This window comes from Microchirus variegatus (genome assembly GCF_963457635.1).
Source record: "Microchirus variegatus genome assembly, chromosome: 18".
Classification (NCBI taxonomy): Eukaryota; Metazoa; Chordata; class Actinopteri; order Pleuronectiformes; family Soleidae; genus Microchirus; species Microchirus variegatus.
In genome coordinates, this window is record NC_139819.1 from 11,588,366 (window position 1) to 11,601,094 (window position 12,729).

The 12,729-nt window shown below is 36.4% G+C and overlaps 2 protein-coding genes across 2 annotated transcripts; both read right to left on the reverse strand.

Annotated features, from left to right (window-relative positions):
- On the reverse strand, nt 1–3,611 carry LOC310940398 (gamma-glutamyl hydrolase; the record flags this gene model as incomplete). Its single annotated transcript, XM_083905352.1, has 9 exons — nt 1–192; nt 753–890; nt 1,011–1,104; nt 1,844–1,950; nt 2,080–2,218; nt 2,425–2,509; nt 2,589–2,639; nt 3,301–3,415; nt 3,503–3,611. The coding sequence occupies 9 exons, from the start codon at nt 3,609–3,611 to the stop codon at nt 74–76; spliced, it is 957 nt and encodes a 318-aa protein (XP_083761478.1). The 3' UTR covers nt 1–73.
- Nucleotides 3,612–6,412: 2,801 nt separating this feature from the next.
- Nucleotides 6,413–12,188, reverse strand: nmrk1 (nicotinamide riboside kinase 1; the record flags this gene model as incomplete). The annotated part of the gene is made up of 8 exons (XM_083904539.1): nt 6,413–6,772; nt 7,961–8,044; nt 8,201–8,307; nt 8,391–8,462; nt 8,625–8,793; nt 9,323–9,371; nt 9,456–9,546; nt 12,160–12,188. 8 exons carry the CDS (start codon nt 12,186–12,188, stop codon nt 6,762–6,764), a joined length of 612 nt encoding a protein of 203 aa, XP_083760665.1. The 3' UTR covers nt 6,413–6,761.
- Between the last annotated feature and the right edge of the window lie 541 nt (nt 12,189–12,729).

Sequence of the window (12,729 nt, forward strand, 5' to 3'; positions counted from 1 at the left end):
TCTGAAGTCTGTTTATTTCAGTCCAAGCACTGATTACAACCAGCAGACTGTGTGCGTGTGTGTGTGTGTGATCTCAGAAGAAATAGATCTGCTCATAACCAGTGAAGTTTGCAGCATAAACAGGTGTGTAGTTGTAAATCAGTGACGAGGCCTCTTCCACGGGATTATCAAAGTGATGTGAACTTCTCCGTCTTAAACAAAGCAGGAGAGAGGAACATGTCAAGGAAACGTTATAAGGAACACTGATGCTCTTTCTTTCTTTCTTTCTTTCTTTCTTTCTTTCTTTCTTTCTTTCTTTCTTTCTTTCTTTCTTGCAGTGAAATTCTTACGTAAAAAACAATAAAACTTAGCCTAAAAAATATTGAATAATATATCTGATTTTAAGTAAAGTGACATTGATGCAATAGTGATAACAAAAACATCTTTATTGAGTGTAATATGCTCTGTCCTTTTTATCATTTTTTTTTCTCTACACAAGTAACTGAGGTGGATGCACTTTGCTGTTGTAACTTCAAAACATTGACATATATATTTTTGTATAGTAAACTTTATTGGAAACTGCATTGTACATATTTAAAATAAAATGAGCATTCATAGCATTCAATAAAAATGAAGGTACTTCCCACACTAATGCAAATTCAAGGCATGTGACTAATTTGCATGGTATTTCTCATCATGTTCTGCAGCGTATAACATGCTTAAAAAAAAATCATAACAATATAAATAAGGTGTGTCATCATTCATCGTCTTACCTTGATTAACAAAAAACTCAGCCATTCGTGATGACAAGTGCACAGCATGGAGCGAGTGAGGGAAGTTGAGCTTTGAGTTCCACTGGAATCGATTCACCTCCGGGTGCCACTGCACTCCATAGAAAGGATATCTCTTTGCTGTCGCAGGGAGCAAAATATTTTTTTATTACAACATTAGAACAGTTAAATTGCTGCGTTAAAAATATATATATACATATATATATAAATATATATATATATATACAATGGTGCTCCGACCTTCTAAGGTTGAGACAAATCGAGCTCCGTTTTGGGCGACGTTTGTTGACAAGATGGTAAAGAAACTCCGCAGCTTCTCGTTTTCCTGGAAAATCTGTAGGAATATTTGTTTTATTATATTCATTATTATTCATGCGCTGCAGCTCAGTGTTACTGATACTGTTACTGAATATATAAGGGGCATATATTGTGACATTTCTTGCTGCCATGGGATCATAATTATGTGTCAAATCTTAGGTACATGAACAGATTAAGTAAGTCCGCCTCCACCAGGGGTCTGCAACCTGCAGCTCTAGGGCCACATGTGGCTCTTCAGCGGCTCCCTGTAGCTTTGAAAAACACCTAATATTTAGGGATCAAATGAAAGTGTTTTAGTATTTTATGCATCACGTCCAATATCTAATGCAATATTAAAATATGGCTATTAAGCCAACAACACTTAAATGAAGTCATGTGAAGATGTACACATTTGGAGTCCTGTCCATATCTGGATACATCTCATTCTTTACATTTATTTTTATCCACATTATTATCTTTATTTTATGGGTAAAATATAAGATTTGCATCTCCAGATTCATTTTATTTGGGTGGAGAGGAGACAAAAAAAAGACACTTTTCATACTAAAGGTTGCAGACCCCTCTTGTAGACTAACCATGTTGTTTTTCAGTTATGCTGAATATATTATAACTTCAAACTTCATATGTATACATTTACATCTGTGTTGACAAAGAGCAGCAATAACCCCCCCCCCCCCAAAAAAAATGTCTTGATTATTAAATGATCAGATTTACTTATGTAAAGCAAAATATAGTGTTCAGTGCTTAGTCTTTACCTTCACGGTAAGTCCATAGTGGTGAAAATTGCCAGTCAGAGGTTCTTGGGTCAATATGGTCATAAACTCATATGAGAAACCGTGAAACATCCGACTGGAATAGGCTTCTGCAAGTAAATCAGGACAAAACAACTCCCGATGAGTAACTTGACTCTACTGACACTAAGTGGTACAAGTCAGTACATGCAGTTTATCAGAAAACAAAGAAATGCTCCACTCTGAGTCTATAATCTCACCTGTGGTCAGGTTTAAGGGCAGTGCTATGTTCTCAGCCGTGGTATTTGTCAGCAGATTTTCTCCAGCCACCAGCACGGTCAGCAGCTGCATGCCCAAGCATGTTCCCCACAGCGGGAAGAAGTCTCCTGCATCGTTGGCCTGAGACGAGCAAACAAACAAAAACAGGTTTTTGGGACTGAAATCGGTCGATAGTCAAGTTTGTGATATTGGTATCATCCCATCACCGAATATTTAGACAGGTTTAACATAAGTTTAAACAAACTGAACAAAACCAGGACAAATCTTTCTCTCCTAATACCAATAATAATTTTAAAAGATGTGTTTAGACAGGTGTAAGCGCAAACCTTGAGAGCGAGCTTGTAAAAAATCTGCGCCACCTTGGCATAGTCTGACGTCTCCAGATCTGCAGCTCCACCGATGAAAATCAAGCTTGATAGACGTCACACGGTTATAGAATATTTAAAATCCAACAAAACACAACATTCATAGTTGTATCGCTGCAGCTCACCCATTAATGTTCTTGAAGATTTCTTCATATTCTGCAGTAGTATGAGTCAACCTGCAATAAAAAAAAAGTTCAGTTTATTGTTTTACATAACAGAAACAGAACTTGACTCATGAATAATGATACATTAATCCCAAAAGAAGCCATCTGTAAATAAACTATTATTAGTCTAATTGAAAGTAAAACAATATTAGACCAGCACACAATGTAAGGTTTATGCCACAGCATTGGTAATTATTAAAAAATATTTATCTATGTTTCTGTCATGGTACCAGTATGTAGATGCTCTTTAACCGAAATTATATTTTTAATGCTAAAATATAATTTTTATTAACAAACAAATGTGAGAAAAAAAATAGTATAATTTCTCGATTAAGATGTCAAATTACAGTTATTTACTTGCATTCCTGAACAGAAACATTAGTTTTAGTGATTGGATGTTATGTTTGATTAATTTAATTTTTGCCAAATAAATAATAACATTTTAAGTTTTTGAAACACTTGGAAAAGTTTTCTCCTTTTTATGACAGGTGGTCTAATACATTATGTCTACGCAATGTGATTTATGGGTCCATGCATCTGTAAATAAACTACTATTATTCTAAAATGGCTAATTAAAGAATCCCTTAAGCTGTTTTATTCTGGGTCAGACGGTGGTATCTGCTCACATGACGACATTATCACGACAGCAGAGCAAAAACAAAGAGGTTTTCACCTGATGGGCATCGCTCTGCTGCCCCCAGACTCGATGTATTTCACATAGGAGGAAGGTATGTAGGTCTTGCCGAAAGGTTTCATGACGTCGTCTGAAACCATCTGAGTCAAAATCCCTGTCGCACAAGAACACGAGAAGAGAACACTTACAGCTCACTTTTATCTCAACAGAGTTGGTGTAGAGCACACTGTGCTGTACTTACCAATCACAGGTCTGTCATTCAACGCTTCCTGTTTCACTGTCGCCGGCATTGCTCTGCTGTAACAGACGTAGGTGACAAAAAATAAACACACAAATGATGAATGTGCCATTCTCCTCAGTTTTTCCCACCCAGGCTTAAGGTTTAATATTTAGTGTGTGGCTGTTGGAGAGCAGTGGCTCGTGAAATGCACTGCAGCAACTTTTATATTGCTCATGGCAGTCCGCACAGGGAAGTAAGGAATGCCCAAGATTTACATGTAACAACATCTGTTCTGAACATACCGGTCAGGCGAGTTAACTGCTGAGACAATCAGAAACATTCTGCTGACGCCCCTGGACTTTTTGGAAACATTTTAAACATTTTTTATTGTCTGGGAAGCAATTGTGTAGCTCTGTGGGTTGTGCAACAGTGGGAAAAAATTTAATTACTTAAGGACATTAAAGAGACTCTTTGCACAAATTGACGGTGCTGTTGAACAGGTTTCAGGGCAAGAATAGACTTTAGGTGACAGGGAGAGTACGGTGTGCTATGCAGAGGTATGCATACGCTGAGAGGAAACAGCACAAACTTCTGTTTATTATAATTCTATAATTATATCCATACAGATATTGGCACGTTTATAATTATTAGGATTAAATGGTGCGTAATAATAACTTATGTATATGGGATCCAAAAAATGTTGAATGATTGTGCATGTTTATTGTCTAGTGTTTGTTTTGTTCTTATCTGTATCATAATAAGAATATATGGGTGTATGTATATACTTACAAACTAAATTATCGTGCAATAAGATATCAATTTGGATGGGAGTGGGAAGTAGGAGCTAATAAGCATAAGCTTCTTCCCACTAATTTTCAGACATAGCAGTGATAGTTAACTGTTGACTGTGTTTTCAAATGTTATTGTTTATCATTATTACAATTCTTTGCTATGAAGTGAAATCTCCCGCACTGTTCACTCTAGGTATAATACGTCCGTGTTTTACATATATTGGGTTAAACACTGTTTACATTATACATATTTTATTACTTCTAATATTTAAAAAAAATGTCCCCACATTATTGCAATTCCTGGTGTCTATAATGGATGTTTACCATTTTGTGACTAATTTTTTACTTTTAACCTTTATAAATCAATATTAATTAATACTAAAAGTGATAGTTCGGAATTTTGGACATAAGACCTATTTTCCAATTCAGCCGGTGTGATGGAGACGTCTGGAGACGTTTTCAAGAAATTTCATTCAGTTCTTCTAGTTGCCGAGTTCGCTGATGCTATGCTCTAGCGCAAGTCAATGATACAAGTTAGCATGACATTAAAAACACTCATACCGACTCCACAGTGCACCCGAGGCACATCGATTGTAACGGCAGACTATCGATGTACATATCTGTGTTGATAGAATGTGTTGAAATAAATAATAAAACCAACCTTGCAATTTGAAGGATTTATGTCTCAGCAGCAGCAGCAGCGCGTCATATAGTGCTGAGAAAGTAGTCCCTCAAAAATTCATGCGATGCGACGTTAGTTTTGTTTCAAATATTATTCTATCAACACAGATATGTACATCGATAGTCTGCCGTTACAATCGATTTGCCTCGGGTGCACAGAAAATAAGGAAATTTGTCTTTTTAGTATTTATTGATAATTTATTTACTTCAAACCATGTAGCTACTTTACATAATTCTTGATTAACCAGTTGTATCAGAGAATCAAAGTATGAGAAAGGTATATATTGGTGTCATCGGCAAACAGTATAAAATAAAGTACTGAGGAGGCTTCCGCTAGATCATGGATGTAGATCAAGAATAGTAGAGGTCCCAAAATTGATCCCTGTGGTACTCCACATTGAATTTCGTTGTATGTAGATTTGGTTCTATTCAAAGTCACGTATTGTTTTCTATTATTCAGATAATTTCGAAACCAGTTAAATGCAATGCCAGTAACACCATAAGCAACTAATTTCCGGAGGAGTATGTCATGGTTTACTGAATCGAAAGCTTTTGATAAATCTAGAAATATTCCTACTGTATATTCGTTTTTATCAATGGCCGTGGTTATTCTGTCTACTAATTGTATTAGGGCAAGAGAAGTGGATACACCCTTGCGGAAACCATACTGGTGTTTATAAAGAATATTATTATTGTTGAGATATTTAATCAGTCGATTATAGACAAGCTTTTCGTAGAGTTTTGACATACTGGGCAAGACCAAGATTGGTCGGTAATTATTAAATGAATGTGTGTAATGTGTGTTTAATGGAAATCAGTTTCTGTCAGATTTATTGAGTTTTTATAGTCCTTAAATTTGCATTCTTTTTTTTCTTTTTTTGTATAGTACTGTGGCTGCTGACCTTGTTGTACTTTGTAACTGTGCAGATAGTTCCCTGTCGTGGCTCAATCTCAATGTGTTTTTTCCTGGTTAAATTTTTTTTATAAAAATTCAGGGTACAGAATTGTGTGTATTCTTACAGGACAACACACTTTATAGTATGCATTTACTGTAATCAAGACATCTTTACAAGAGTACGAGGAAGTCAAATGTCTTATAACAGTTTAAACATTAACAAAGACTGCGAGGTTAAAGTTAAAATTGGACTTTGAGCTATTCATATAAAAATAATAATTTAATTTGATTATTGTGTGAAAATGCACAAACATATTTATACAACAGTGATTACACCTGTTCTGATTTGTCTTTTTATTTATGCAATAATCAAAGATAATCACTGCGTGGTAGCAAAAAGTCAGTCACTACTTTGCCTGCATTGGATCATATTCAGCCACCAGGTGGCGGCAACAGACATCAATCATACAATACAGCCAACACCTCAGCCTTGTTTCTTCAAATTATCAAGAGCAGGGCACAACCATTGTTTGATATTTCATACATCCTTAAATGTGTGTTATGTTTGTGAAGCTGGATACGGCAGCTTAAGAAAAATATCAACAATAATGACCAACAATCTCTCATAAATAATAGAGAATAGACGAGGAGGGAAAAAACAGTTCTACATTCAGCACCAAATTCATAAAACCATCTGATTTAGAGACATCCATTTCACTGACAGGATTCTGAGAGCCTTTGTTCAGTTCACTACAATGTCGCTTAAGTCTCATTTTACTAATTCACTGGTTACTGTAGAAATACTAGCTTATTTAAAGAAGACTAGACAAACACTTTGTTTGGTTCTTTCCATGACACCTTTCTTCACACCCATGGCAGCAACTGTCTCCATCTTCACCATAGTCCAACATCTTCAGTCTTTCTCTGCAGAAATGCACAAAATAAAATCAGTAAATTGACACATGAAGCATTTTATACTCCTATGAGAGTAAGTTAGGTCACTTTATTAAATGTTTTGTGGGGAGTTTGTCCCTCTGTGTCTGAATGCATTAATAATCACACACATGCAGATCGGATGGAAAATGTTTTTGTCTTATGACTTCATTATAAAATAATTAAAGCTGCAAGCAGCATTGTGTGGGCCCTCACAGCCATCGCCCTGCCAGAAGGTGGCGCTATGCCCTTGACTCAGTTTTCATGTGCTGATGTTTTCTGACTGGTTTCTTATCTTGCGTGGGAAGTTTAGAGCTGCTTGGTCAATAGACAGCAAAGTTACACTACTAATTCCTGTTTGGTGTCAAAATGGCTGACTTACACATTTGTCGACGTGTTCAGGGTTGGTCTCTCCTGTCAAGTATAAAGTTACGAGCCGATCGGTCAGTGTACGGCAAAGTTACAGACCACTTCCTGTTTTGTGGCGAATGGCTTTTTAGACTCTGCAAGACCTTTTGATGTGTCAAGAACAAATTGGCACATTTTCGTTTACGTTGGTAGGATTGACGTGCTCAGACGTGCGCGTTCATTTACGAAACGTGCAAATTGCCCAAGATGGACACCAAATTCAATATGCCAGACTTCTCCATGAGTTGAAGCCATGGTCCCAATAGACTTTTTTTGTTCGTCTTGGGCTGTGACATGGTTCCACCAAGTTTCGGGAAATTTGGTGTAACTTCATTTTCAATTTGTCCTACCGGATTTCACCTTTGGGGGTGCAACTGAGCCATTTTACACCACTTTTATGTATTTCTTGTACTTTATAAAATATTTCGCCAGTTCTGATTTGCGTGCAAATTTCTGTCCTTTTTCAGCCATGTTTAGAGGCTAAAAAATTTGATAATTTGGGGAGAAAATAAATTCCAGGAATTCGCATAGGTCCTCGCAACACTGTGTGAGTGCTCGGGCCCTAACAAAGTCAGGTGTGTGTTTTCACAGATCTATGAAAGTATGAAAGAGTCTGGATTGTCTCAAATAAAACATGATCCATCCATTTCTACATTCATTTCAGGTTGTAAGTATGCATAATATGCTCACACTGCTTGTGAGGGCTGTAGATTGGACTCATGGAATAATGTGTACAGGGGAAAAGTGAAGCACAGAAAAACAACAACTCACCCCTGAGTCTTTCTATTTCCTCACAAACATCGTGACACACAGCAGTCAGCAGCTCTTCTTTTGACTTTAGTCCATCTAAAATGACTGCATTTTTGAAAATAAGTTATAGAAATCATCAGTGTCATTAATCCTATTTCTAATACTAACACAATTGTCATGGTTTATGATAATATTGCAGGTCTGGACAACGCGAAAAGCTCCATTTATCAAAAATTCCAGCACCCGAACGCACTCACTCACCGATGTCGGACACGGTGATGTCCATCTCCTGGCGGTTTTTCAGATACATCGGCCACACGTATCCGTCAAAATATCCAGGAGGATCGGGAGGCTTGTACACCCTCACACTGTCAATAAAAGAGCAAACAGAGGGTCAAACTCACAATTAAAAAGTAGAAAAAACATTTATTCTGATCAATTCCGATTTGACCTTCGTCTCCTTTTGCAGACGTCGTAAGGTATTTCCATGAAGTATCTTCTGTCGAACAGCTCGTTCAGAGGTCTAATGAGGATAAAAAGAGTCACATTTTTTGCGTACATGTATTTTTGTTCCTGAGTGAACCTTTTTTTTATATATCGACAAAAATTAACATTGAAGGACACATTGCTTGTGTTTATGGATTTGTAAATGAACATTTTTACTAATTTTGGACTTGGCGTGTACCTGTAGTTGAAAATGAGGAATCCCTCCACGATGAGCACAAACACATCTGTATCATCTGCCGCTGTCGTGAGCTCTGGGTTCAGGTCTCGTTGCCTCATAAACCTCTCAGGATCTTTACGCCACGAGTCGATATCGCTCATCATCGTATCCATGTCGAGAGCACCGAGCACTGGCACACAATACAGTGACACTACTGTAAAATCTTAGGGGATCAAGGATAACTCTAATGCACATTAGACTTAGGCTTAGACTTATTTGCAGGCTCTAGCAGGCACATTGCCGTCATATATAACATGTATCCATTGGACAGATAAATCCTCTGAGGCTGGAAGTTTGTGTAGAACTCTGTGCTGCACTGTAGAGCCAAGAATAGAACTTTTCGCGGACGTCCGGTTTTCGGTTACCGTTGCCCTCGCCAGCACTCTCGCGTTTTTTATGGACAAAGCGGAGCTCCGCGAGACAACAATTCCAGGAATTTAGCGCATTGTTACGTCCCAATAAGCGCAGAAGTCAACATCACGTGTTTTATCTCCTGTACTTAGACTGAGGAGGAGCACAAAAACATGAGTGAGTCATCTTTTTTTCACACTCTGCCGACTGATAGAACCTCCAGAGTCCCAAATATAAGGATTAAAATGATTGAAAAGTTGATTTAGCATAATATGAGTAACAACATGATGATGATAATGTGTCCTTACTGTCATATTGCTTAAACCCATTGTCGTCCTCTGGAACTACGGAATCATCCTGAAGGGAAAAATACAAAAACATATTTCCAGCATGTGTAATTAAAAGCATAATATAATACAATCTGAACAATAGTGTCATTACCTTAAAATATGAATCCTGTGCAATGACGCAGCTGTTGAGTATCTGCTGGTGCAGACTCTTGGAAAGAGTCGACTTCCCTCCGTTGGTCATCCTGAAAAAGGAAAAACACTTCATGTCACCTGTTGCATTTATACATTTTAAAACACGGGTGAAATATAGTTACACTTTGGAATAAATCCATCAAGATTTATTATGCACTAGACATGGCTTTATGCAGATTAAAGTACTTCAGTAAACTGTATGTGAAGTAATTTGAAGCGTACGAATATCTCTGATTATTTTTAAGGATGAACGATATTGGACTTTGTGCCTATATGTGCTATATCAGGGGTGACCGATACCGATATATACACGGTCATTTAGTCTCTTCTGTAGTGAAATTAACATCATATTTTTTATACATTGAAATGTATAGCTTCTACTGCCACCTTTAAACCTAGACAACAGAAGATACTCGATGAGTCAAAAGTACTGTCCCTCTGCTCTGAAATATCCTGCACATTTTGATATATTCTTTACTTTTTTAAGTGTTTTAGGGTGCAATAATCATCTTTCTTATTCTGTTGTTTATCCTCTGTCAGTTATACATCCTGTTTGTCATCTCTTCCCATTGTTTGGTGACATATGGTACCACTCACTCATGTGTCAGTAGGGTGTGTACTATACAGTATTTCTATGTCGCTTATTCCTCTTTTGTAAGTCGCTTTGGACAAAACCCTCTGCTAAATGCTTAAATGTAAATGTAACTAATAACACATTAAATAAAGTCCTCATCAATGCATTGTTAGTTTAAGTAGAAAAAAAAGAAAATAATTTTGATGTAAAGTCTTTATAATTTGACTGTTATACATCACGCCCATCATCGAGCATGAGCATTCATTGTGACATCACACATGTGGTCAGAGGTGAAACTAACACTCAACTGCTCTAAACCACCAGTGGTGGGTGTGGTCCACAGAGCAACACACTTCTAAATACTATATGTCATGATACTGTATATCTAATAAAAGACTGGTTAGTTATTATTATATACAAAAACAAGGTTATGGTTATATGATTTTAAGTTTGTATTTTTTAAATGACATTTTCAGTAATAACCAGTCTTGTATAAAAGAGATACTTGAGTAAAAGTACAAGTATCTTACCAGAAAATGACTTTGGTAGAAGTTGAGGTCTAAGTAAAAGTCTGAAAGTATATGACATTTACTGTACTTAAGTATCAAAAAGTAATTTTCTGATATAAAAAGTACTTCATTTTTAGACGTAAAAGTAAAAAAAGATTAGGATTGAGCCATGGTAGCTCCGTGGCAGAGCAAGTTGTTGTTCATCTGGAGGGTGTTGGGTTCAATTCCTGGCTCTGTTAGTCTATATGTGACCTTGAGCAAGACCAGGTTGCAGCGTGTGAATGCATATGAAGATGAATGAATGGGTGAATGGCAAAACTGTAGTGTAAAGCAGCTCAAGTCTAGAAGACCGCTATTTATTTGACAGTAACGAGTAACAAAGACAGTTTTGGGTAGAAGTTAAAGTGGCTAGAAATACAAATAAAGTAACAACTGTGCTAAATAAATGTCAATGTTTTTTTGTTTTTTTTTAAATTCAATAGTAGTAGAATGTGTATTTTGGTTGAAATCCAGATAAAGATCCAGACCTTTGTACCCAAACCTTTATTTATTTTATTTTGAAAAAAAGGGGGCTGCTGTACACATAAAAGAACACTGACACTGAATGTTGCACAGTTGCATTAATGGCTCCATGTTCTTAAATGTGACGTTTCTCTGTAGTACATGATCAGTCATTTTGGGGATATGACGTGATGATTTATGACAACAAATCTACAGTAAGATAATTTTGACTCTGAGGACTCTGTGTGACGTTTTTCTCTCGATAAACCAACTCTTATCAGTCTCTTTTCTGTTGCCTCATGGTTGTCATGTGACCTGATAATGTTCCCGCTGCATACTATTTTGGCCAATATGCAGTGTTGTAATGTGCCAAAGTACAAATACTTTGTTACTGTACTTAGGTACAAAATTCTCATATCTGTACTTTACTTTATTTGTATTTCTAGCAGCTTTTACAACTTTTCTTTTACTCCACTACACTTCCTAAATAAACTGTGTACTTTTACTCCACTACAATTCCTAAATAAACTGTGTACTTTTACTCCACTACACTTCCCATTACTATCTTTGTTACTCGTTACTACCAAATAAAATCAGAAGAAGAAGAGTTGGTCATGGTCTTTATTTATATGGAGTTAAGTGTCTTGCTCAAGGTCACATAATAAACTAACAGAGCCAGGAATTGAACCCACAACCTTCCATTTGAAAGACAACTCGGCCTACCACTGAACTACCATTTTAATACTTTTACTTTTATTTCAAAACCTTAAGTACATTTGTTATATTATAAATAACTTTTGATACTTGGGTACAGCACATATCATATACTTTAAGCCTTTTACTGAAGTAATATTACCAGAAAAAGTGACTTTCTGGTGAGATACGTGTACTTTTACTTAAGTATCCCTTTAAGGTACTTTATATAAGACTGCCATTATGCAACAAAGTTGTAGTGTAGTGTGTTTTTCTGGTGCCTCTTTGTCTCACTGCATTTCGCACTTAAACAACCAAAGAAGCACAAAATAAAGTGACTAAATAAAGGTTATGACGTAGACTGAAGTTCAATCGTACCGACTTACCCGCCCACTCCCACCACCAGTGTCTTCATGTCACCTTCCTGCAGAGTCTGTGACACATTAAAGTGTTAAAACCTCAATTACTTAACCGATTACTTCAGGGGAAAAGCCTTTGCAAGTTTGCATGCAGTGATCTCCTCCACCGTCTCATGTGTGTGCAGCTCTCTCCCACTCTCTCATCCTCTCGTTTCCGCTGTTGAACGCTCCTCATTGGCTCATGGAGCTGATACGTCACCAAGGACCCGCCCATCGAAGAAAAAAAGATTAACACGAGAATGTGATGTAAACACAATAAATGCTCACAAGTCAAGCAATTAAAACACCGAATCAATAAATATAATATAAATAAATCAACAATATATAACAAAATAAATTATTATTATTATTTATTTACTTTTACACCGTTTAGTATTTTTTACATAATTATTCAAACTTTCATTTGAATAGCATATTTTAAATGATCACTGTGTGATATTTCATGCTGAGATTTTGATAAAATGTGTAATTGCAGTATCATGATGGAATATTGTGTTATCATTTTTATATTATTTAAAATTTTCGTGATATATATAA